The sequence below is a fragment of the Raphanus sativus genome, chromosome 6, assembly GCF_000801105.2.
Source record: "Raphanus sativus cultivar WK10039 chromosome 6, ASM80110v3, whole genome shotgun sequence".
NCBI lineage: Eukaryota > Viridiplantae > Streptophyta > Magnoliopsida > Brassicales > Brassicaceae > Raphanus > Raphanus sativus.
In genome coordinates, this window is record NC_079516.1 from 36522715 (window position 1) to 36548611 (window position 25897).

The 25897-nt window shown below is 38.0% G+C and overlaps 5 protein-coding genes across 10 annotated transcripts; 3 read left to right on the forward strand and 2 right to left on the reverse strand.

Moving 5' to 3' along the window:
• The first annotated feature begins 198 nt into the window (after positions 1-198).
• LOC108810945 (uncharacterized) lies at positions 199-2862 on the forward strand. Of its 5 annotated transcripts, XM_018583013.2 has the most exons (5): positions 199-327; positions 455-648; positions 854-1064; positions 1237-1391; positions 1618-2130. In XM_018583013.2, the coding sequence occupies exons 3-5, from the start codon at positions 936-938 to the stop codon at positions 1712-1714; spliced, it is 381 nt and encodes a 126-aa protein (XP_018438515.1). In that variant the 5' UTR covers positions 199-327; positions 455-648; positions 854-935; the 3' UTR covers positions 1715-2130. The 5 variants fall into 5 exon arrangements, 4 of the variants coding, with proteins under 4 accessions (XP_018438515.1, XP_018438512.1, XP_018438517.1 ...); XM_018583010.2 differs by lacking the exon at positions 1618-2130 and adding an exon at positions 1471-1606 and having other exon boundaries at positions 216-648; XM_018583015.2 differs by having other exon boundaries at positions 217-648; positions 1590-2130.
• A 1974-nt stretch (positions 2863-4836) lies between these two features.
• On the forward strand, positions 4837-7922 carry LOC108810936 (pentatricopeptide repeat-containing protein At3g22470, mitochondrial-like). Its single transcript, XM_056988092.1, has one exon. It carries the CDS (start codon positions 5086-5088, stop codon positions 7018-7020), a length of 1935 nt encoding a protein of 644 aa, XP_056844072.1. The 5' UTR covers positions 4837-5085; the 3' UTR covers positions 7021-7922.
• An 8214-nt stretch (positions 7923-16136) lies between these two features.
• Positions 16137-18931, forward strand: LOC108812669 (pentatricopeptide repeat-containing protein At1g12775, mitochondrial-like). Of its 2 annotated transcripts, none has more exons than XM_056988659.1 (2): positions 16137-18131; positions 18536-18931. In XM_056988659.1, the coding sequence occupies exon 1, from the start codon at positions 16182-16184 to the stop codon at positions 18018-18020; it is 1839 nt and encodes a 612-aa protein (XP_056844639.1). In that variant the 5' UTR covers positions 16137-16181; the 3' UTR covers positions 18021-18131; positions 18536-18931. The 2 variants fall into 2 exon arrangements, with proteins under 2 accessions (XP_056844639.1, XP_018440496.1); XM_018584994.2 differs by having other exon boundaries at positions 18540-18931.
• A 141-nt stretch (positions 18932-19072) lies between these two features.
• Positions 19073-21931, reverse strand: LOC108810941 (protein AUXIN SIGNALING F-BOX 3). The gene is made up of 3 exons (XM_018583006.2): positions 20973-21931; positions 20404-20899; positions 19073-20019 (listed from the first exon to the last, which is right to left on the reverse strand). The coding sequence occupies exons 1-3, from the start codon at positions 21422-21424 to the stop codon at positions 19228-19230; spliced, it is 1740 nt and encodes a 579-aa protein (XP_018438508.1). The 5' UTR covers positions 21425-21931; the 3' UTR covers positions 19073-19227.
• A 2948-nt stretch (positions 21932-24879) lies between these two features.
• LOC108810944 (uncharacterized) lies at positions 24880-25721 on the reverse strand. The gene has a single exon (XM_018583008.2). It carries the CDS (start codon positions 25610-25612, stop codon positions 25019-25021), a length of 594 nt encoding a protein of 197 aa, XP_018438510.1. The 5' UTR covers positions 25613-25721; the 3' UTR covers positions 24880-25018.
• Positions 25722-25897: the final 176 nt, after the last annotated feature.

The window sequence follows — 25897 nt, forward strand, 5'->3', positions numbered from 1 at the left end:
TTATGTGACTTTTATTTTTAGTTATTACTAATAAATCATAGAAATCTATACTATATTAAAAGGTGAATAACATCAACTCTCAGCCTGTCCACGTAAGCATATTAATTCAGGCCAATAGGAGTTGAGCTTTGCGCCACATTAGATTCGTCATTGGGCTTTAATAGCATTCCACGTCATATATTAGAAAATTGGCCAATTAGATTACTCTGAATGGTCATGTCAACTTAAATGTTAAGCGTCGATGTTTGTTTTTATGACTATTTCTCTTCGTCTTCACCAATCGATACCTCTGCACTGCGGTTATTGTAATCTCCTCTTCGTGAATCTGTAATGCTCTAAATCCTCTTCTAATTGTTTCGTTCCATCTCCCCCTCTTTCTCCTTCTATATAAAGTCCTAATCTGATGTTTAATCCAAACCCTTTTCAAAACCGTATAAATCTTCCAAAATTCAAGTGATGAGCGAGAACAACTTCAACGAGAACGATAGGAGTATTCTGTCCTAATTACAACTCTGACAATGGCGAATTGCATACCAAAACTGGCAAACGCCATTGTTATCTGCTTTTCAGCTTCCAGTTGCGAGAGGAAGTTCTAAGAAGATGATCGGAGGAAGAAAGTCGAAGGCTTTAGTCTCTCGGCGCAAACCGGTACCTTTTCCCTTCTCAATCTGAATGGTTGAGCTTTATTTTTTCTTTGGTATAAAACAATCGATTGCCCAACTTCTCATGCTACACAATTTCACTATAAGTAGCTGTGGTTGAACACTGAAAATGTTTTAATAGCTGTGGAGTGTGTGTCTTGAGTTTTGACTTTAATGTTTCAACTTTCCGCATGATCCATCTTTAATGGCAGAGCTGAACCGGAAAGTGGGTTTGGTCAGAAGAAACATACGCTTCCCCTGTTATCAAAGCTGCTCAAGGAGTTGGTGGTGATTATGTTGATGGAAGAAGATCTGCCATGGTTATCTGAGTTGCTACACTCTTCTCTTCTCCTCTGTTGTGTATATGTTTCCGCTAATGCTGGCGTCATTGATGATTACCTCGAGAAGATCAAAGCCAACAAAGTAAAGTCTTGAAACGTCATGAATCATGTTGATATCTCTTAAGAAACCTTTTTATTATGCAAAGTAATGTTTTTTTTTATGTTAAGAAGAGACTGGCAAGTGGCAACAAAGCTGAATGTTTTTATTAGGCATAGATGCTATTTTAGGGATTTGGCTTCTCCTGAGTGTGCAGGAGATTCAGAAGCGGTACGAGATGTTGCCTGATAAGGAATCTGTTGATGGAGGGTTGATGCTTGAGGCTGAGAAGAACGATGGTTGGATAACTGGGCACCGCATCTCAGATACGCTCTACGGAGGCTTATTCGTGGTGTCTTTTCTCCGAGAGAGGTATATCTCCTTCTTTGGCTCAGTTTTAGTATCCAAAGATCTAAGCTTTTCTATAGAATTTTTTCTTCTTCTTTAATAGTGTGCAAGACAAGATTTGCGGTGGTGTTGACATTACCTCTTAGCTTGATCTCTAGCATCAATGTGTTATCTCTACTGAAGCTCATTTCTGATTTTTTGTCCGTTTCTTCATCCATAAAGGAACAAGTAGCTGTTTTGTGTATTGCAGAACCCATGGGAGAACTAGAATTGTATGTGTGGGTTTTAAGCGTAACAAGCCGGTTAGCAGAAGAATTCAGACAAAGAACTCAAGTGTCTGGAGATGAGACAAAGGTCTTGATGGAATTGAAGTATGGTAAAGTAGAAGCTAACTTGAATCCCTAAACGGAAAAGGAGACTGAAACAGATGTTTGAGACATGATAGAAGAATCATGGAAGGAGACAAAGGAAAACGAAAAACGATATTGATTATTGAGCAAAGTGAAGAAACTTTTGGAGAGGGTGAAGCGTAAGTGGTGGGGGAGGTTAAGGAGTACCAGATATTGATGGTCTGTTTCTTTTCTTTTGTTTCTTTTCTTTAGACGCACGTCTCTTTTTAACACGTCTGATGTTAATAAGGTTTTGGTTCTGGTTTAAAAATGAGTCATATTTCTCATGTCCATCCAAATCTACTGGCAAATTATGTTAATATTTTATATTAAACATGTATTTTAATATCGATTTGTCAAAGGTTCCAAAGTCATGTGGACAGACCAGTGTTGCATACTCTTCTTTTTTCGTTATTTAGAAAAAGGTCATGGATCCTGAATTCAGGAAGCATAACTTGAAGACTTTTCAAACATCATATTTGGAAATTCAATTTCATATTATCTTTTATAAAAAAAGACTTTAGAATATAAGCTTACATAAATTTATAAATTTATATAAAAAAAAAGACTTTAGATGTTGGAGTGATATTTCAGAGTACTCTGTTCTGCTGTTAGCTTAGACATAACTAGGGATCCATGTGTTAACAATGGTTGTAGTTTTTGGTTATATAGGTTTCGAGATCTATAGGAGATATGTACATGAAACGGCCAGAGTTTAACAGGGAGCCGATTGCTCAGAAGTTCAGGCTTTATATGTGAAGATAGTCCTGCAGAAGATCTGTACGGCATTTTTATCAATAGGGTTCGTCGAGAGCGTCCACCAGAGTATTTGGAAAAGGTTAAAGGTTAAGTTTGTCAAATCTCATTTTGGATTGGATCAGATAAATGATTTAGGCTGTTGTGTGTTATGATGCAGTTTGACAAAATGGGTCCCTCCCCCAGTGAAGATGACAAGCAGCTATGTTCGTCAAAACATTGACATACTCGGAAGAAAATGGATGTGGCTTCCATTACATGTATTCAAGACACAAGATCTGTGTTGGGATTCGTATATATGAGTTCAATACTTGACCAAATTTGAGATGGTTTAAATGGAGGTATTACCTTATTTTGACTCGAACTGTTTCAAAAACTAAAATATGTATTGTACTATTGTTACATTGGCTACACCTTAAAAATATATTAATATATAAAGTTCTAATTTTTAAAAATAATTATAAAGAGACTAAGATAAAAATTAAGATTTTCTTAAAGAATATGTTTATACTAAGTTATAACTTACTATTATTTATTTAATTTGATTATTTCCTTAAAAGGTTCACACATCATATATTGAGTCGAATATCCAATTAACATTATAATAGATAGAGCTGAGATTTAGTACTCCCAAAGCAATAAAAAGTTTAGGGAACCTCTACATCATTAGGAATCGTTAGCTCTCACTACAAGCAATGGGAGATGGTACGTTGAAAGATGTCTGCAAATGTGGTTTACAACAAGAACTTAAACATAGGCTTTTAGAATTATATTCAGCCTTTTATTGGTTTTAGTATCTAAGCTAAATTTAAAGTTGTAAAACACAGTTTTTTTTGTTTTGAATAAATTTAACATTTACTCAAAAAATATTTCTTGTTCACTTTTGTTTTTAAATTAGCAAACAGTTTGATAATTACATGCGTTCAAATACGAATTTTTAAGTCTCTGTGATTGCTAAAAAAATGGGAGAGTTGTGGAATAACCCTATCTATGCCCTATGTATAAATTTGGATTTCTACATGTTTATTTCTCTGTTTTGTCCACTTTGGTACTTTGCTTTGTTAATCTCATTTTATTATCAATTCTACAAAACATTTTGTCCACTTTACTATTTCGTCCACTTTGATACTTTGCTTCCTAATCAACTGGACTTTAAATTGTTTCTGAACACCAAATAAATTTGGCCTGAAGAATCAGTTGAGCTCTTGCGATTTTCATTAAAAATGCAAGGAACAGCAAGTAGATATGCTTATAGCTCACTACTTCGATATGTGGAACAGCCCACGAACCACCACTAATTATCTAAACACTTATATTTCTTTACTTGATGACAACAAAAAATCCCCGTTTATAATAAAATCTTTTTGCAGTTGACAAGCAAATGTTAATATTTCTCAACATTAACTACTGCTCCGGTGGAATGAAACATCAGGAAAATAAAATTAGGGGTTTGAAAATATCTTCCGCCAAAATATATAACATCTAACTATGTAAATAAGTGTGTTCCATTTAACAAATGCAGATGACTCCGTCTTTGGAGGAACAAAATATTTAAATAATTATTATCAAAAACTGAGTAAACCATGTTTATTCAGAATATTCAAGATAGCGTGGTTTTTTAAAAATCATATCAACTCGTTATATTATGGATTACCAAATTAAAACCACTTTTTAATCTCGGTTTGGTTAAATTATAATTTGTTTGTTTTTACCGGATTGAGTACCCCTAAATAATTCACCGACTTTCTTGTTACTTTTACAAATATAACACCATCATTCCAAACACATACATTGAGACATATGATCGGAGAATAAAGTACCATCACACTTTTCTGCGCGTAGCGCGGAAAAAGAACCTAGTATTCATAAATTTAAAACAATATTGTACTTTAACTATTTAAAGCTAGGTTTATTAATAATTATCAAATACACATATATAATAAAATAGGAAAAGACAATGAATACTATAAGTTATGTTTATTAATTATTGTTGCCATACTTTTTTAGTTAAAATTCAATTTTTTGAAATGCATTAATTAAACAGAAAAAGACAAAGAATTCGAGATTGAAAATTAATTAATAATTTCAGTAGCATGCCATTATAAATAAATTTAAAAACTAAGGATATTTTATTTTTGTACTTCTATTTTAATAACATAGATACATATGTTTCCACTTCAAAAATATTTTCTAAATCTTTTATTTTCGACATTTTTCTTACTAATTTTTCATTTTCTTTTATAGTATGATGTATGCGTGTCATATAATTTCTATATAATCTCTCCATTATACACACAGAGTTGATATCTGTGTATGCATTAGAATCGGTAACAAACCAAACCAGAGTCTCGTTGGCATTCGGTCGAACAAGTTGTGGGCGATATTCTGCTGAAGTTTTTCGCTGCTGTAATAATCTAAAGCGACGTCGTTTACTTAGCGACAACAATACATTACAAAAAAGAAACACGAAATTGTTACCTAACCGCTCTTCATCGTTTTGTACTCTCTCTCCCACAAAGATTTTCAGAGCTCATTCAGTCACTCAGAGAATCGAAGATTCATCTGAAGCAGGGATGACGATGATGATGAGACGGAGTCGTATTACCACCCTGAGAATGGCTCGTCCCTGTTCACCTGAGACAGGCACTCTGAGAAAAGCTTTCTTTTGCGAACGAGGCTTTTCTGGTGGTGTCAGCAGTAGCAGCGATAGGAAGATGTCTTCTCGTTACAAAGAGAGATTGAGAGGTGGTCTCGTCAATATCAAGAAAGATGATGCTGTTGATCTGTTTCAAACCATGATTATGTCTCGTCCTCTTCCTTCGGTCATAGATTTCAGTAAATTGCTTAGTGGTATTGCTAAAACAAAACAGTATGATCTCGTTTTAGCTCTCTGCAAGCAAATGGAATCTAATGGGGTTGCTCATGACAAGTACACGCTGAGTATTGTCATCAACTGCTTCTGCCGTCGCCGGAAACTCGGTTTTGCTTTTTCTGCTATGGGAAAGATTTTGAAACTTGGGTATGAGCCCGACGCTATCACATTCTCTACTTTGATTAACGGTTTATGTCTCGAGGGCCGAGTTTCCCAAGCTGTGAAGTTAGTTGATCGTATGGTTGAAATGAAGGTTGTTCCAAATCTCATCATACTTAACACTCTTGTCAATGGGCTTTGTCTCCAAGATAGACTCTCTGAAGCAATGGCTTTGATAGATCGAATGATGGCTAATGGATGTCAACCCGATCAGTTTACCTATGGTCCGGTTTTGAACAAAATATGTAAGTCAGGAAATACTGCCTTGGCTTTGGATCTGCATAGAAAGATGGAACATAGAAAGGTCAAGCCTCACGTAGTCACTTACAACATCATCATCGATAGTCTTTGCAAAGATGGGAGTCTCGAAGATGCACTCGGCCTTTTCAACGAAATGGAAACCAAAGGTATCAAACCAAATGTCATTACCTACAACTCTCTCATAGGAGGCTTCTGTTTTGCTGGAAGATGGAATGAAGGCGCACAGTTTCTTAGGGATATGATCAGAAGGGACATCACCCCGGACGTCGTCACTTTCAATGCGTTGATTGATAGTTTTGTAAAAGACGGAAAGCTTAAGGAGGCTCAAGAATTGTACAATGAGATGATCACAAGAGGCTTAGATCCTAATACTATTACATATAGTACTTTGATATATGGGCTGTGCAATGAAAAGCGCTTAGATGAAGCCAACCAGATGCTGGATCTTATGGTTAGCAAGGGATGCGATCCGAGTACCGTGACTTATAGCATCCTTATAAACGGCTATTGCAAGGCTAAACGGGTTGATGATGGCATGAGACTATTCCGCAAAATGTCTATCAGAGGATTGATTGCCAATACAGTCACTTATAGCACTCTCATCCAAGGATTTTGTCATTCAGGAAAACTTAATGTCGCCAAGGAACTCTTCCAGGAGATGGTTTCTGAAGGTGTTCATCCAAATATCATGACTTACGGTATTTTGATGGATGGGTTGTGTGACAACGGAGAACTAGAGGAAGCCCTGGAAATACTTGACAAAATGCACAAGTGTAAGATTGGTCCTGGTATTGGTATCTATAATATCATCATTCACGGTATGTGCAATGCTAGGAAGATCGATGATGCTTGGGATCTTTTCTGCAGCCTCCCTCTTAGAGGAGTGAAGCTTGATGTCAAAACATACAATATAATGATTAGGGGATTATGTAAGAAAGGCTCACTGTCTGAAGCGGATGCATTGTTTAGAAAAATGAAGGAAGATGGGTTTGAGCCAGATAGTGGTACATACAACACGCTAATCCGAGCACGTCTCCGAGGTGGTGACCTAGCAACATCAGCTAAACTTATAGAAGAAATGAAGAGTTGTGGGTTCTCTTCTGATGCTTCCACCGTAAAGATTGTTATGAAAATGCTATCGAGTGGTGAAATGAACAAAAGCTTCCTAAATATGCTTTCTAGTCCTTTTGGAGACAAATCATCATCGTTGGATTGAAATAAATCTTCTTGGAGGAAGATATCTATTTGCTAATACGTCTTCTTAGAATGTTTGAATCTTTTCTGCAAGAGACAGAGTCCCGGCTAGTCATTTTATGTGGTATTTGGGCTTAATAGTATAACCTAAGTTTGTTTGCTTACTTATAAGCAGATCTTGATGTCTTTGCCTTTTTATATCCTTTTCTTTCTTCTATTTTGTCATTGATTCACTGTCAGTGTATAACTTTTGATATTGTTCGGTTGAGCATATGTGTATTGACCAATGCTGAAACTTGATGAGCAGTAACACTTTTGGCACTTGTTCTGTCATCTTTAGTTGAGCATATGTGTATTGACATTTGAGAAATGCTCAAGCTTGATAAGCAGTACCACTTTTGGCACTTATTCCGTCTTGAAGTTTCAGGTGATGAGAGATCTTCAATGTGTTGCTATGATCTGTTCAGACATCAATTAAAACTAGTTTGATTGTGCAGTCTCCATGGTGAATTAATTAGCCCTGAAAGTCGAAGATAAGTTAGATGTGAACAGTTAGTTTGTCTTCTCTTCTCTTGTGATTGAATCTTGTTTTCTCTCTTAAAAGATTTACCAAAATGTGTAGCTGTGAACAGCTAGTTTATTTTCTATCGTGATTGAATGTTGTTTTCTCAGGTTTGCTAAATGTGATCGTCCAACGGGAGGCTGGAAGGAAAAAAGGGACGTGGTATCACAAGTGTTCGTTTTGTGAATAAGAGGGGAAAACAGCTTAATTTGCTCTTTTTCTCGTTGTTTTTTTCTTTTCTTGTGAACTGTGAGGTTGTAGATGGATCATTGTCACTCATGATGGAAGTAATAACTGATTTCCAGTTGTAGATGGATTGTATTACGGGTTTGTAATTGTTTTAAGTAGTATAGTTGGGTATACAGCTTCTTGTAGAAAGAGAGTCTTTGGAGTCTTGGCCATATATATTAAGGAACTATATACGTACAAAAAGTGTTGGAATGCGCGCACTTACTTAGATTTATTGACACAGGATAAAGAAGGATAGGTCAGTTGTGGTTGCTCGTCGGAATGTTGTTGAGAACTTCTGTAGCAAAGTCAAAAAAATGCGGCTTTTAGGAATCAGGAGATTCAGCCAGGGATGTGGAACCTCCCATAAACCCTTATCTCTGCAATGTGCACGCGGTCGATATATCCAATGGCACTTCAGATGAGAACAAAGTGGATGGAATATAGCTCAACTCTGAAAGTAACTTTTCGTTTAACTGCAGAGCAACCATTCCTGCCAGTGTTCGAAACCAACATTTTGATATATAGAGAGTATAGTGATTGTCTATTTTTAGAAATTATGTCTGATGATATATTGCTTTCACGTCTCACCTGATTCATAGACTTAGCTTCTTCTGAGTTGAAAATATTTCACCACTTCTAGGAAATACAGAGTCTTCCCATCTGAGTTGAATTGGCTTGTACTCTGTTGAGTTTGAGGTTGAATACTTTCTTATAGTTTCCTTGAGTTGATATATATCTATTTGCATTCTAATCGTTAACAAACCAAAGTATGGTGGAAATGAAGGTAATACCTAATCTCATCACCCTTTAACACTCTTTAGTCTTAAGATGGAATAAAGAGTTGTGATGTGAATGTGTAGGTAGCAGCAGTGGCGGCTTTCTGCTTGCAGCCAGAACTGACCGTTGATTAGAGACGTCTTGCATTTTCTCTTATACCTTTGGGTTCCGATGTAACTTGGTGGAACCTTGAAAACCTATCAGGAAATCTGCTTCCATGCTAAGCGCAACTTAGAACCGGTTTTTAATCGGTTTAAAATTGACCCGGTAGGTGTTTTTGATGTGTATATATCACGTACAAGATTCCTCTCTCTCTGTCATTCCTAATTCACAATTTTAAACATGAATAAAAAAACCTTGAAATAAAAGATTGAATAAAGCTTTCATACTAATTAGCAATGAAACTTACCAAGACCTGCGCATAAAGGCAAATCTTCAAACACATAGGAGCTAACCGCTAAGCCAATAATGGAAGCATTCAAAGTATTAAACACTTCTAAACTTGGGATCTAGCAAAAACCAAAAAAAAAAAAGTAGAAAGTCATTATTGGCATCAGATATACAGAATATTAGAAAAATATGACACCTTTTCTAATAGTGTTAACATTTTACCTTACAATGTAGATGACTGATTGTTAAACTCGATATATTGGAACCTCCCCTCATAAGGAATATGAGAAGTGAGTGCATGGGTTAGCTCTCTGGTCGTGTTGACCTATCTTTTCCTTTAATGCATTCCTTGAAGCAGGCGATTATACGGGTAGCCCTCATCAAATGAGCATACTTTTGTTTCGGAACGCTGTACAAATGAAAAGAATACACAAACCTCTATTAACTACATGAAACAGTAATAAAGCATATATAGTGGTTAAGAGATTGTTCGGTGCTTTTGTATAGGAGGACTTACGATTGATTGAACTTGTCTCGGAAAGCAGATTCAGTCTCTAACAAATGAGGTCTCTCATCATAATGATAACCGTCTAACCAGAACAAACCAGCTGGAAGGTTCTTTTGTGATCATAGATGTTGATTTTCACAACATGGAAGGGGAGAACATATCTCAGTACGTCCACCAATAATACATCATAGCCAATACCTAAAGATTCTAATAATCATAAATATTAGTGACAAAGGAAAACAGTTTCAATACACACAAAAGAAACAAAATAGGATCAATTCTAATTTTTGTTTTGTTTTGAAAGTATAAAAGAGAGTACACCTTTATCCGAGCCTGGTGTATTTACACATGGAACTGTCTAATCCGAGTCTAGAAAGTAGAAAATGTAAAAACAATTAACATTAACAGAATTTACAAAAAAAAAAAAACAAGTCATTGAGCAATGAAAGGGATACCGAGAAAATGTAAAAACAATTAACATTAACAGAATTTACAAAAAAAAAAAAAAACAAGTCATTGAACTGCAAATTGCAGTCTTTGAACTGCAAATTGCAGTCTTGCTGCTCTCTGCTGTTGCTGTTATTGGATAAGCTTGAATAACTTGGGAAGCAAGAAAAGATTCTCTACCGAGATATGGATTAGAGAATAAGATAAGTCTTGTAATATTAGGAGTTATCTAATATTATATGTGTTTAGGACTTTATCGTAGTATAAATAGAGATGTCAAAGGGTGGCATCCTATAGAGGTTTTATGTGCTTTAGTTTTGAGTTGATTTTCTAAAGCTTGAGAGATATTAATAAGAAGGAAAGTTCTTGGTGATATTCGTTTGTGTTTCGGAATCTACACGTGGTATCAGAGCGTTCAGAGTTCGATCTCAAAGAGATAAACGATGGGAGATCTGTCTACCGTGCTCGTGAAACCAAAGATTACTGGATCGCCTTCCTTCACTTGCCCTATGCTGAATTCTGCAAATTATACAGTGTGGGCAATAAGGATCACGGTTCTTCTGAAGTTACATAAAGTATGGGAGGTTGTTGACAAGGAGTCTGCAGATGATGAGAAGAATAATATTGCAATTGCACTGATTTTCCAATCTATACCGGAGACTCTTGTGTTGCAAGTAGGGAGTTTGGACACTGCAAAGAAGGTTTGGGACGCAGCAAAACAGAGACATATGGGAGCAGAACGAGTTCGTGAAGCTCGACTACAGACTCTTCTGTCGGATTTTGATAGATTAAGGATGAAAGAAGAAGAGAAAGTGGATGATTTTGTAGGGAAACTATCAGAAATTTCGTCGAAGTCAGCCGCTCTTGGAGAAACTATTGAAGAGACGAAACTGGTTAAGAAGTTCCTATCGAGTCTTCCTCGTAGGAAGTACATACATATTGTGGCTTCATTGGAGCAAGTACTTGACTTGAAGACTACGAGCTTCGAAGATATTATTGGGAGGATTAAGACGCTCGAGGAACGAGTTGCTATAGACGAGGAAGAATCACAAGATAGCCAGAAGCTAATGTACGCTAACTCTAACTCACTCTCTGCTTCTGGAGCTCACGAGTCGAATGGCTACTATCGTGGAAGAGGTCGTGGTGGACGATACTATAACAGAGGCAGGGGGAGAGGAAGATACAACGGAGGAAGAGGCAATGAGCGCTACCATGATCGTTACAACGGTGACACTGATCTCTCTAAGATCATATGCTTCCGCTGCGACAAGAATGGACACTACGCATCTACTTGCCCTGATCGTCTGTTGAAATTGCAAGAGACCACAGAGACTAAGGATAAAGAATCTGATACGACTGAGGCAGAGGAGTTAATGATGAACGAAGTAATCTCCTTGAACGAAGATACTAAGTCTTGCGTCTCAGAGGAATTGATGATGAATGAAGTAGTGTACTTGAATGAGAAGAATGTCAAACCACAAGAACTCGATACCAACTCTGATAATGTCTGGTACTTGGACAATGGCGCGAGCAACCACATGACAGGAAATAGGAGTTATTTCAAGACAATCGATGAATCAATCACTGGAAAGGTTCGGTTTGGAGATGATTCTCGCATTGATATAAAAGGAAAAGGGACGATTCTGTTTTGCAGCAAGGATGGAGAGAACAAAGTCATTACAGACGTCTACTACATACCGGAGTTGAGGAGCAACATCATCAGTCTCGGACAAGCTACTGAATCTGGTTGTGATGTGAGGATGAAGAATGACTATCTTACGCTAAGTGACAAGAATGGGAAACTCATAGCAAAGGCTACAAGGTCCAAGAACAGACTGTACAAGGTTCTCATTAACATCATCAACCCAATATGCTTACAAGTATCTACTCTAAGTGACTCAGACAAATGGCATGCACGTCTTGGACATATTGGAAAGGAGACCATGAGAAAGATGATCCAGAAGGAGATGGTGACTGGGATACCTAATATTGAGGTAGAAAAGAGTACATGCTCCTCGTGTATGCTTGGCAAACAAGCAAGGCACTCTTTTCCACAAGCAACATCGTATATAGCAGAGAAGATACTTGACCTGGTTCACGGTGATCTATGTGGCCCCATCACACCTCAAACACCAGCTAGCAAAAGATATATCTTTGTGCTCATAGACGACCACTCCCGATACATGTGGAGTATCTTACTTAGAGAGAAAGGGGAAGCGTTTGAGAAGTTCAAAGCCTTCAAGGCAGTAATTGAGAAGGAAACAGGGGCTACTATCAAGACATTCAGAACAGATCGCGGTGGAGAGTTTATATCAAACGAGTTTACATCTTATTGTGAGGCTTCCGGTATCACTAGACATCTCACGGCCCCCTACTCTCCACAGCAAAATGGAGTAGTAGAAAGACGTAACCGAACTCTCATGGGAATGACGAGAAGCTTACTAAAGGGAATGGAGTGTCCTAATTATCTTTGGGGAGAAGCAGTGAGACACTCAACGTACCTAATCAATAGAGTGGCAACTCGGGTACTAGAGTCTAAAACTCCGTATGAAGCATTGAAGAAGAGAAAACCCACTGTTGATCACTTAAGAGTATTCAGATGCATAAGTTACGCCAAGGTAGTCACTCCTTACTTGAAGAAACTTGAGGATCGATCACGTATGCTTGTTCACCTTGGTACTGAACCAGGATCAAAGGCCTACAGATTGTATGATCCAACAAGCCGACGGATAATTGTTAGCAGAGATGTTATCTTTGATGAGGATAAGAAGTGGAATTGGAGAAGTAACTTAGAAGAAAGTGGAGGTACGTTTGACGTTGTATACGGAACTTTTGGAAACAGAGGTTTCAACAGTGATGAGAGTGTGAGACCAGATACGAGTAAGGCAATTGTTGTGGCTGATCAGAAACATGAAACTAAAGCTGATGATGAAGAGGATGTCCAAGAGATGGAGGAGGATGATGTAACCATATTAAGGAGATCTACAAGAGATAAGAGACAACCAGCCTATTTAGATGATTACGTTCTGATAGCCGAACTTGATGGGGAGAAGTTACTTTTGAGTTTGAATGATGAGCCTTGGGATTATGAAGAAGCAAAAGAGAAAAGGGTCTGGCGTGATGCTTGTGACGATGAGATTGCCTCTATTGAGAAAAATAAGACATGGGAGCTGGTTGAACTTCCCATTGGAGCTAAAGCGATTGGTCTAAAATGGGTGTTTAAGGTGAAGAGGAACTCAGATGGAACTATTAACAAGTTCAAGGCGAGACTGGTAGCAAAAGGTTATATACAGAGGCATGGTATTGATTTCGATGAAGTTTTCGCACCAGTCGCTCGTATTGAGACAGTAAGGTTTCTCATTGCTTTGGCAGCATCAAAAGGGTGGCAAATTCACCACTTAGATGTGAAGACGGCCTTCTTACACGGTGATCTCAGAGAGGAAGTGTTCGTAAGTCAACCACAAGGCTATGTGATAAAGGGGCAAGAAACTAAAGTCTACAAGTTGAGGAAGGCGCTTTACGGTTTGAGGCAAGCGCCTCGTGCGTGGAACGAAAAGCTTAATAAGGTTCTTGGGAGCTTAGGCTTTGTAAAGTGTTCCAAGGAACCAGCTCTTTACAGAAGAACAGAGGAAGAACATGTTCTGTTAGTTGCAGTTTACGTGGATGATCTGTTAGTAACAGGTTCGAAGGTTGAGCATATAACTGAGTTCAAGAGAGGAATGGCTGATAATTTTGAGATGAGTGATTTAGGTATGCTTACCTACTATCTTGGAATTGAAGTAGAACAACATCGAGCTGGAATCACACTGAGGCAAGAACGGTATGCCATAAAGATACTCACGGAGAGTGGAATGAGTGACTGCAATCCAGTACATGTGCTGATGGAACCAGGCCTGATACTGTCAAAGGCATGTGAGGAGACGAGCATAGATGAGAAGGAATACAGGAGAAACATTGGTTGCCTCAGATACTTGTTGCACACGCGACCAGATCTCTCGTATGTGGTGGGAGTCCTTAGTAGATACATGGCAGTACCAAAGACATCTCATGGAGCTGCATTGAAGGTTGTTCTTAGATATCTGCAAGGAACACTGTCGTATGGACTTAACTTCAAGCGTTCGAGTGAAACTGGAATTGAAGGATACAGTGATGCGTCACACAATGTTGATGAAGACGACGGAAGAAGTACTACTGGTCACGTGTTCTACTACGGCAGAAGTCCGATCACATGGAGCTCACACAAGGAGGAAACAGTTGCTTTATCCTCCTGCGAAGCTGAGTTCATGGCGGCGACAGATGCAGCCAAACAGGCCATTTGGCTTCAAGAACTACTAGAGGAGATAACCGGAGAAGATTACAGGAAGGTGCCACTCATGATAGACAATAAATCAGCCATAGCCTTGACAAAGAACCCGGTCTTCCATGGCCGGAGTAAGCATATCCATCGTCGCTATCACTTTATTCGTGAATGTGTCGATAATGGTTTGATCGAAGTTCATCACATTGCTGGAGCACAACAGAGGGCAGACATATTGACAAAACCGTTGGGGAAGCTGAAGTTTAAAGAAATGAGAGGGATTATAGGAGTAGAAGAAGTGTCCAAGCCTAGTTCAAGCTTAAGGGGGAGATTGTTGGATAAGCTTGAATAACTTGGGAAGCAAGAAAAGATTCTCTACCGAGATATGGATTAGAGAATAAGATAAGTCTTGTAATATTAGGAGTTATCTAATATTATATGTGTTTAGGACTTTATCGTAGTATAAATAGAGATGTCAAAGTGTGGCATCCTATAGAGGTTTTATGTGCTTTAGTTTTGAGTTGATTTTCTAAAGCTTGAGAGATATTAATAAGAAGGAAAGTTCTTGGTGATATTCGTTTGTGTTTCGGAATCTACAGCTGTGTGTGGGAGGAATGCTGCTTCTGAGAATGGCCTTCCTTCTCTCTGGATCTCGTATGGTTATAACTCTCAATGTCTCGTCTATGTATCTAGATAAATCATTTAAATGCAACTATGTTTGTTTTTGAACTTGCATTTACATTCAGATAAACTTGTTACTAAAATAATTAAAACAAACTTGTTTTTTATATTTTGGCGAAAAATACGTTTTTTAAGTTTTGGCATTTTTTTGGTTTTTAGTGTTTTTGTGGTTTTGGAGGAAAAATATATTTTTGCGGTTTTGGAGAAAAATGTGTTTTTACTGTTTTAGTCAAAAAGTACGTTTTTATAGTTTAGACCGAAGTGCATTACGCAGTTTTGACGAAAAATGTGTTTTAACGGTTTTAGCGGAAAAGTGTGGTTTATCGGGAAAATACGTTTTTACTATTTCGGAGGAAAAATACGTTTTTATAGTTTTGGAGGGAAAAATGTGTTTTTTGCCGTCTTGGCGGGAAAATACATTTTATGTTTTTGGCAGAAAAATATGTTTTACGGTTTTGATGGAAAATACGTTTAACGGTTTTGACAGAAAAGTGAATTTTTGGGGTTTTGACGGGAAAATGTGTTTTTTTTGTTTTAACGAAAAAATGCGCATTTTCCTTTTTTGGTGGAAAATGTGTTTTTGCGATTTTGGCAGTAAAATACATTTTTATAAGTTTGCCTGAAAATATGTTTTTATAGTTTTGACAGGAGAATGTGGTTTACCGTTTTGGCTGAAAAACATTTTCTAAATATTTTGGCAGAAAATACGTTTTAAGTTTTTACGTAATAATATATACAGATCTTTTATTTGAAAAAAAAAATCTGATTTTAAATTGCTATTTTGTCATTTTTTATTTTGTACTAAACTAAATGCATCTTCACCTAAATATACCATGTAAATTCACCTTTATTTAGATGAAAAGTAGAGATGAGTTTTCAAAGATGCAGTTAGATGATCCATCTAAATGTTTCCAAAAACGCACTAATGTTGTTGTACCTATTTTCAAAAACTCACTATTCCACAAATTAACTCCTCTCATCTCATAAAAAAGAGCCAAATTTAAACCGGAGTTTTTACCAAACCAAGTCAAATGGATCAATAGAGACCAACATCGAGTCAAAACTGAAAGCCAAAAAGAAAAAAGAATCGAACACAATTATCTCGGTTTAAATCTTTGTATATTTCCGACAAATTTTCTCATATATTTCGGTTTGATTGAGACCGGTTGAATGAAATTGAATCGGTTTGGTCGATAAGTGGCGCTTTTTGGTACGTTTAAGAGACATACAGACAGTATGAGCTTTGAGCTGGGGAAAAGGCACGATTCAGGTTGAAAGACGACGACGTTGATGATTCGGAATCGGAGTGCCAAAGCTTTGAGATTTGTTCGGCCACGATTCAGGGAGACATGTACCCTGAGACCTATTTTACTCCGCAGCCCTTACGCGTTGTGCTTGTGTTTCGTCTGCGAACGAGCCTTTTCTGGTGGTGTCAAGAGCAGCGACATAAAGATCCCATCTTACAGAGAGAGATTGAAAAGTGGGATTGTTGGAATCAAGAAAGATGATGCTGTTGCTCTGTTTCAGTCCATGGTTAGATGTCGTCCTCTTCTTACGGTCACTGATTTCAGTAAACTGTTTAGTGGTATTGCTAAAACAAAACATTATGATCTCGTGTTGGATCTCTGCAAGCGAATGGAACTTCAAGGGATTGCTTATGATCTCTACACTCTCAACATTATGATCAATTGCTTCTGCCGTCGTAGTAAACTCGGTTTTGCTTTTTCTGTTATGGGAAAGATGTTGAAACTTGGATATGAGCCTACCACAGTCACATTCTCTACTTTGATTAATGGTTTATGTCTCAAGGGTCTAGTTTCCCAAGCTGTGGAGTTGGTTGATGGTATGGTGGAAATGAAGGTTGTTCCAAATCTCATCATACTTAACACTCTTGTCAATGGTCTTTCTCTCCAAGATAGGCTGTCCGAAGCAATGGCTTTGATTGATCGAATGATGGCTAATGGATGTCAACCCGATCAGTTTACCTATGGTCCGGTTTTGAACAAAATGTGTAAGTCAGGGAACCTAGACGATGCACTCAGACTTTTCAATGAAATGGAAATTAAAGGATTCAAAGCAAATGTCATTACCAACACCTCTCTCATAGGAGGCTTCTGTAATGCGGGTAGATGGGATGCTGGCGCACAGTTGCTAAGAGATATGATTAAAAGGGAAATCACACCGGACGTTGTCACTTTCAATGCGTTGATTGATTGTTTTGTGAAAGAGGGAAAGCTTAACGAGGCTAAAGAGTTGTACAATGAGATGATCAAAAGAGGCTTAGATCCTAATACCATTACATATAATTCTTTGATATATGGGTTATGCGTGGAGAATCGATTAGATGAAGCCAACCAGATGATGGATCTGATGACTAGCAAAAGTTGCGATCCTGATATCGTAACATTTACTACCCTTATAAACGGCTATTGCAAGGCTAAACGGGTTGATGATGGCATGGAACTATTCCGCAAAATGTCTCTGAGAGGTGTGGTTGCTGATACAGTCACTTATAGCACTCTCATCCAAGGGTTTTGTCATTCAGGAAAGCTTAATGTCACCAAAGAACTCTTCCAAGAGATGGTCTCTCAAGGTGCTAATCCTGATATTCTGCTGGATGGGTTGTGTGACAACGGAGAACTAGAGGAAGCCCTGGAAATACTTGATAAAATGCACAAGTGTAAGATTGATTCTGGTATTGGTATCTATAATATCATCATTCACGGGATGTGCAATGCTAGTAAGGTCGATGATGCTTGGGATCTTTTCCGTAGCCTTCCTCTCAAAGGAGTGAAGCCTAATATCAGAACATATAACATAATGATTGGAGGACTGTGTAAGAAAGGCTCACTGTCTGAAGCAAATATGTTGTTTAAAAAGATGGGAGATGATGGGTATGAGCCAGATAGTTGTACATGGAACACAATAATCCGAGCTCATCTCAGAGTCAGTGACATAAGCAATTCAGCTAAACTCATCGAAGAAATGAAGAGTAGTGGGTTCTCTTCAGATGCTTCCATTGTAAAGTTGGTTATGGATATGCTATCGAGTGGTGAACTGGACAAAAGCTTTCTAGATATGCTGTCGGGTCCTTCTCGAGACAAATCATCATTCGTTGGATTGAAATAAAATCTTCTTGGAAGAATTATTATCGAAACAAATCATCATTGCAACACTACGAGCAGGATCATCACCGTTACCAAGATTCTGAGTCTGGTTGCTCCTCTTTCCTCCTGGATGGTTCGTTCCTATTAAAACTTAATTATTGTGTGGGCAACTGATTTGATTCTTGCGTGTTTGTGGTCAATCTTGGTTAACTCATTTGTTGGTATAAAGCTATGATTGAGAGTTTGAGCTTTTATGTTATGTTTTGTTTTATTTTTTAAGATTCTTTTCTGAATAATTGATTGATCCGTGACACCTATAGAGCGGACTGTCTGTCGGTTTAAGAAGGATAACTAATTACGTTTTTTGTTCATTGAACCAGTCAGTGTTTTGGTTTCTGATTCCTTGAGTTGATGTTTGGATAAGTGAGTTGAATTTGGACATCTTCTGTGAAACTCCAGTGTTCTGTTGCCAACCTAGAGTTGACTTCGTATTGATACTTAGTTTTTGTTCTTTGGGTGCTCTTTTGATCTACTAAGGAAGGTTCTTGGCATCTGTGGATGACTGATGAGTTTAGAGCTATTCATAACAGCCGCTCTTTTGGACATGATCTTTCACTTCCCTAGTGATTGGAGGAATGCTGCTTCTGAGAATGCCCTTTTATGTCTTATACAGTGTCTTTCACTTCCCTAGTGATTGGATGTCTGATTATGCCCTTTCTGAGCGTAATCAGAAACCAAAACACTGACTGGTTCAATGAACAAAAAACGTAATTGATACTTAGTTTTCCTCCAATAGAGAGCAGCAATACTGCAATTTGACGTTAATGTTTCTTTGTATGTTAATGCTTTGCCTCTTTGTTTGAGAGTAGACTAATCGACAACATGGATGAGAAATAAAAAACAAGTTTCTTGTGTATCTTCTTTGTAATTTATATGAAATATCTACATGTGATGAACATAACCCTTTTGTAGATAAAGACTTTATTTGAAATATCTACATCTTTGTACAGCTCCTTTTCTTTTAGATTCCCAAGTTCAATAAAAACAAAAAAACTCTGCGTTAACAGAGATCAGAAACAAAGTACAAATGTAACTAAGAATAAGCCAAAAAAGAAAAGGCTTTTGAGTTTCAAAACAGAATCCGTTCTTGTCTGAAAACGAAAGTACAAGAGCTAACGTAACGACATGAAAAGCTTCAAAACAAAACCAACATGGGAGCGTGGGAGAGACTAAAGAATGGTAACACATGGAGGCGCATCTTTTCTAGCCCCAACCACTGTTCGGTACAAGTAAAGCCTATCAACCTTCTCTCTTTCATCCTCTTCATTCCTCTCCATCATCAGATCATTATTCTCATTCTCGTTGATGATCTCTACGTTAAGCCACGGCGCATTTCTCGCCAGCCTCTTGCATCCACCGAGCGTTACTTCACAAGACGACATCCAAAGGGATCGCATTGTTCTGTACTTATCAACATCAGCAAGAAGCGCAGCGTTCCCAAACGGACTGTCTCTTATCTCCAGCTTCCTCATCTTTTTACACCCATTCAACACATACAACATTCCTTTGTCCGTGTCCCCAGCAAAAGCTATTGAAAGCATCTCGAGCTGTTCAGCGTACATACCAATGTAGAGGAAGACTTTGTCTGTTAATAAACCCGAGACAGAGAGACGTCTTAGACCCTTGCAGGCTTGCACAATTGCACCGAAGCCTTCGTCTAGTGACTGAGACGTGGTGTGGTCTGGTTTGTTTGGCTCGAGGATGCATAGCCTGAACCTGATGAAGTTTGGACAGTTTTTCGCCACGGTTATGAGCGCTGCGTTTGTCATTTGTTTGCAGAAGTAGAGGATGGAATGGAGTTTAGGGCAGCCTGCAGAGATTGCAACTAGACCAATCTCAGTCACAGCTGTGTCGTTGTCTTCTTCATCGTGTAAATCAGATGGGAAGACTCTCAGCTCTTGTAACTCTTTACATGTGGAAGCAACAACCTCAAGTCCTTTGTCTCCAATACTATCCAGTATCTGTAGGAACACACGAACAACCATTATATGAAGGCCTCAGATTATGAACCCGGCGAACCAAAATTTCGGTTCGGTTCAGCAATCGGTTACTATGGTTTTATTCTTAAAAAGGAAAAATTTATATCCAAACCATACCAACCAAAATTTTCGGAAGTTTTAACAAAATTAAACCAAAATTTAACTGAAATCAAACACTTTGGTACCCGAATACATAACCAAACTTTATTTTGGGCTAATTTTGTAAAATTTATGTTGAACCAGACTAACCGAAAACGGAACTACCCGAACCGAATAACCCGAACCAACCGAACCCACATGCCTAATTATATGTAATGAAACTCATTAGTTGTTAGATGCTTTTTATATAACAAGATTCAAACTTACCCATAACCGTTGAAGCCTCTTACAAAACTGAATAAATCTTATGAGGTGGTTTCCTTGGATCTCAGCTGCATAGCTGAGGTTCAAGGAGGTCAGGTTTTGGCATATAGGGTAGAACGCTGTGAGACAAAGCGGAGCAACCTCCGAGAACCCCGACAAGCTTCTCAACGAGGTGCATTTCTTAATAGCATCCATAAGCTTCACGAAAGATTCTTGATCTGGCTCATTCTCGTAAGACCCTACTCCCAAATCCACTAGCTGAGGAGCACAGCTCAGTAGCCTCGTGAGTGCATCGAGAGGCACCGCACGGTTTACCTTTAAGCTCTCCAGGTTTGGTGACCTCGCCACGAGTCTCTCTAGAGCAGCGAGATTGGTTTCTCCTTTAAGACAGGAGAAGTTCAACGAGGTAAGAGCTGTGGAGCTCTCAGGGAAACAGTTGAGCCATTGGCCTCTGTGATCCTCGATCTCGTTCTCTTGCAGGTCAAGCTCACAAAGATGCCTAAATAAGATCAAAACACATTTCATTTGTTAAGAGATGAATGTAACGTTTAGAGAGGACCAAAACATCTTACCTGCAATTAGCAGCAACGGAGGCTAAGCCATCAGTAGTAAAACCTTCACAGCTAACAAGAACAAGAGACTTGAAACTCGCAAAGGAACGTGAGAGAAGCTCAAGGCTTTCGTCGGAGACAACCATCCTCTTCAGCCTAAGCTCCTCGAGCCCGACACGGGCCTTAGCCAAAGCAACGATCCAAGGGTGAACGAAGCCTCCCCATTCATGAGGAACCAAGTTGAAGTCAGCGAAGTGAGGCTTGCCTTTGAGAGTCAACGACCTGAGAGATGGAAACCTCTCTATTAACCTCTCCGGGTTGATGGCGTAGCAGTTTCCGATGAACACTCTCTTCCTGCTACACCTCTCGATCTTGTGCCATGATTTGCTGACCAGAGAGATAGAGTTCCTGTCTTTGTGAGAAGCTATGAAGTCGAAGATGTGCTCAATCACCTCGTCAGGGAAGTAATTCATCTCCCTCCCCTTTATTAGATGTCTGAAACCTTAATTAGATCAAGAACATGACTTCAGCTTCAGGTCCCCAGATCCACACACTTGCAGTTATAGAGAAAGCTAAGAGCTCTGTGGATTTGTTGAATTCAGCTCAAGAAACAGAGAGCTCTGCAGGAAACAGAGTCGTGTGGCTTTTTTGATAAACAGAGGAATGATTCCACTAAAAGGCTGAAGCTTTTTAGATTCAGATCTACAGGAGAGTAGATCTATGAAGAAGGAGATGAAAGCATCGAGCAAAATGAAGCTACAGGAATCGCCATTAGAGAGCTCAGATGTTTATATAAAAGAAGAGGAAGAAGAAGAACAGAGAGACTCAACGAGGGAAACGTTGAAAATGGACGAGAATCATGAGTCGAATCTAAAGATAAAACTCTGGACTGCTACGTCCAATGATGATGAGATGATCAGAGAGAGAAGAGATCACGCAAGCAAAGCAAAGCAAAGCTCTCTCTTTCTCTTTCTTTCTCTGTGGAGAGAGATAAAACAGAGGAGAAAAGAAAGAAAAAAAGGCCAACCAAGCTGACCAAAAACTAACTATGGTTAGGTTTAAGCTTTTGAGAGGGTTTGATGATCCGACGGTGGAGATTGGTTCGCAGGATAGCCACGAAAGGAATCTTGACCGTTGAATAGTTCGTATGTGACTGTGTTCGACACCACTGGTTAACAAGGCCTTTCGCGAAAGAGAAAGGGTGAAGTGATGTCTTAGTGTCAGAACGAGGGACATGTTTTTAAAAAGCCCTTTCCTTTTTCAGTTTATTACGATATTGCCACGTAAGACATAATATTCCATTTTACTCACCGATTAATCAAATATTCGTTTAGTTAGTGCTTAATTTAAAAAAAAAGATTCAATGGTTGTTAGAAAGTGCAGCAATTAGGAAACTAATAAAATCAGTCGTACAGTACTCCTCCTGCATCAAGTATATGCATTTAGACACGTCACATGTATGTAATAAATTAAATAATGAATCAAATAAAGTCCATGATTAGTATTTTATCAAATAAAAATTGGTTAGTTATCTATGGGATAAACAAGAAAATGAGAAGCAAGGCTGGCTGAATTTTGTCTTTGGACGATGACACCATTGATGGATTTGCGGGATTTTAAGGTCATTAAACTTTCAATAATTTTCTTAATATTACATTTTCCAACCAAATAAATCCAAAAAGCTAATCAAACTCCCATCTTTTAAAACTCTTTTGAAAACAAATCGTGGTCTGATTTTCAACTAATAAGAGATTTGAGTAGTAGTTTAGTATTTTATTCTCACTGAAATTGATTCTAACTATATTTTGTTTCTATTAGGTAGATATAAGACATTTAAAATAATTCCAGAAGATATAGACAATATCTCAAGACAACAAACATTAAGAAACATATATAAAAGGAACAAAATATAAAGTGTCATAAGCTTCATAATCAAACTCAATAATAGACCCACTTGCAAATTATTACATGGGAGATAGGGGTTATAACGAAGAGAACACAAATCATGATTACTGGTTGAAAGCTGAGAACCATTTATCTTTGCTTTGCTGATGTTCAACATTGATGATAACTTATGTGTATTAATTATTGGTAAGTAGTTAGGTGAACGTCTATAATCGCATAATATCAAACGAATTACCCGTCATAATCCTCAGGAAATTCCTCATTGGATGTCTTATGTGAAAACAAGATTCATTCATTATATCTTTAGCTTATTAGCAAGTAAAACCAGTTTCTTATTCTGTTAGTCCCATGTTACTTTTTTTTTTTTGGACAAAAGGCTTAGTCCCATGTTACTTGTATATACTCTTTGTACATATTTCTCTACGCTTGACATTATTGACTGTTATCCTCTGATGTATTATTACTCATGATAGATAGTTTAAGGATTTATCAGATTTTCACAAAATTTGATAGGAATGTTTATTTTATCCCAAAAAAACTGTTATATTTACTGTGTAGAAAGGGGGACGAGTGATGATTTCTCCTCTCTTGACCCATCATTTGCTACAATGGCTGCCATGTGAAGGCCACATCTCTCTCTTTATCTCATCACTTTTTAGTAATCATCTCCATTTTCACCATCGACCCAAAATTTCACCAGCTATAAGTGTTTTTAGTTGACTCAGATAATGCTTGTATTATTGGATTTTGCTGTTCAACCAACCTCCATTTCACCCTTAGTTAATGCGGGTAAATTATCTGGTAAATTTCGGATGTGGATGTGACATACACCTCACCCTCCTGATTTTATAATCCTAAGATTTATTTGTTATGATTAAATTACACATACAAGTTCTTTCCAACAAATACAGACTATATAGACTCTGCGTACATATATATAATATTGTAAGTAACTTTTTGAATAATTTCTTCTTCTAGAACTCTTATCTTAAAAGTTATATAGAAAACACTCTATCTCATTTTTATTTTCTCAGCTTTTTGTTGGTTCATGAGATTCCTTTTTCCTTTTATCCTATGAAGCCGAAGGCTAAATTCAAAGGCCCAAAAAAGCAGAGACTCATGATGACGCATGTCTCAATTATTCATACACATACAAACAACATTACACGCATTTCACCACCATTACCAACCACACATATCATATCATATACACATTGGTTTAAATAAATATGTATGAATCTTCAATATGAGATTCGGAAAGGAACCCTTTTCAGTTCTCATTGTCACTCTCTAGTGGTCCAGTTCATTGTTTTTTTATTGGTGGCATCAATAACATTAAGAGATATGATGATATTCTCCTGACAAAAAAAAATCTGCAACTCGTATATTTGAACCATACGAATCTAAGTAGAACATCTTAACTTTTCAGATATATTCGCTGCGACAAACATAGATTTAGTTGAGTAGCTTTTAAGCTTACAAAATAAAGTGATAGAGAAGCAGTCACAAAAGACTCTCACAGGTTGAAAGGAATCACAACTAAAGAAAGCTCTACATACCAACCATAGAACAACTTTATCATCCCCTTATAAAGTTATAATCCAATGAGTTGTATTAGCCCCTTGACTACGGTTAAAGACAGAACGATTAGTATGAGAAATGGAAGCTTGCATCTTTACTCATCATTTCGGCATCAGAAGTGAAGAGCATTGCCAATATAATGTCAGTTTCTCCAACTAGTTTAGCTTGATCACTAACCCTTACTACTTGGGTTGCATTGCAGTCAACCAAAAGGAACACGAGAAGAGCAGCTAGTTTATTCAACGACATACTTGTAGGCTGCATCAATATCTTACTTGGAATGCATGATGTCACAGATCATTGAGTCTAATCTCATTTCTCAAACGAGGTTCATCTACGCAGCTTAACTTCAAAATTCTAATATTTTTCTCTTATGTAGTAAAAGTCACAAGCATACAAAGAAACGAAATTTAAGCTCACACAGACCACCAAGACGCAAAAATGAGTTGAAATTGCAATAACATGATAGATATATTAGCTCACTTTTGGTCCAAGCGTTGGAAACATTTAGATTATAACCAACAATCATTGAACATATTTTAGAATCAAAGGAACTACATCTTGATTTCTTAGCACTAACCTTAAGCATCACTATCGTCGCTGCTATCATCATCATCATCATCCTCGTGGTTTCCGATACGGTCATTGGAGATGAAGACTCCAGGCTGGATCGATCGTCTCCTAGTCCTTGACGGAAGGATGTTATCCAAATCCACCTCCGCCAATGGATCGTCAGACAAATCGCTTTCGTCGTACTCATCAACATCTTCGTCGTCTTCATTATCATCATCATCGCTATCGTCACTTTCATCAAATTCGATCAGTTTTCCTTTTCCTTTGTCCTCTCTCGCTATGCCTTTACCTTTCCTGTCAATCTCAGCTTCAATCAAATCCTCCTCCTCTTCCTCTTCATCTTCCTCTTCCACTTCTTGCTTATTTTCTTCAGCTGCCTTCTCAAGCGATGACTCTGTCACTAGTTTTTCATCAGTTGAAGAACTCAGATTCTCGACGCCGCTTCCATTAACTTGTCCGTCTTTGGACTCAGAATCAGCAGAACTCGACGAAGGATTAAGCTTCTGAGCCTTGTTCGCCACATTATCCTGGTCTTGGCAACAGAGATCCGATTTCCTCTTCACTGGAAACGAAGAGTCTTGTTGATTCTCAACGTCCGCCATAGATAGATGAAAGAATCAATCAATCGCCCTACCTACAAAGACTTGCGGTTGCTTCGAGGAAGATTCAGAGTTAGTTAGGGCTTTGAGCGCTCTAACAGTCAATTTTACTAGGGTTTCTCTTTTAACCTTTTTTTATTGGACTCAGCCCATTAGCCCAGTTTCCCTGCCGGGGCCCGGGGGATACTAAACCGGCATTTACAAAGTAATATCTGACCGGTTTGGTTTTCTACTAGTTATTTTGTAAATCGAACCGGTTATTCATTTTTGATAAAATTTATTGTAGAG

What these genes read in the sequence shown, in the direction of transcription:
- LOC108810936 (XM_056988092.1), top strand. Translation starts at nt 5,086, where the DNA reads ATGACGATGATGATGAGACGGAGTCGTATTACCACCCTGAGAATGGCT.
- LOC108810944 (XM_018583008.2), bottom strand. Translation starts at nt 25,612, where the DNA reads ATGGCGGACGTTGAGAATCAACAAGACTCTTCGTTTCCAGTGAAGAGG.
- LOC108812669 (XM_056988659.1), top strand. Translation starts at nt 16,182, where the DNA reads ATGATTCGGAATCGGAGTGCCAAAGCTTTGAGATTTGTTCGGCCACGA.
- LOC108810945 (XM_018583013.2), top strand. Translation starts at nt 936, where the DNA reads ATGTTGATGGAAGAAGATCTGCCATGGTTATCTGAGTTGCTACACTCT. An exon ending in AGAAGATCAAAGCCAACAAA is followed by an intron (nt 1,065 to 1,236) that starts GTAAAGTCTTGA and finishes CTGAGTGTGCAG; the next exon opens with GAGATTCAGAAGCGGTACGA. An exon ending in GTGTCTTTTCTCCGAGAGAG is followed by an intron (nt 1,392 to 1,617) that starts GTATATCTCCTT and finishes TGTGTATTGCAG; the next exon opens with AACCCATGGGAGAACTAGAA.
- LOC108810941 (XM_018583006.2), bottom strand. Translation starts at nt 21,424, where the DNA reads ATGAATTACTTCCCTGACGAGGTGATTGAGCACATCTTCGACTTCATA. An exon ending in TCCGTTGCTGCTAATTGCAG is followed by an intron (nt 20,900 to 20,972) that starts GTAAGATGTTTT and finishes GATCTTATTTAG; the next exon opens with GCATCTTTGTGAGCTTGACC. An exon ending in AGAGGCTTCAACGGTTATGG is followed by an intron (nt 20,020 to 20,403) that starts GTAAGTTTGAAT and finishes GTGTTCCTACAG; the next exon opens with ATACTGGATAGTATTGGAGA.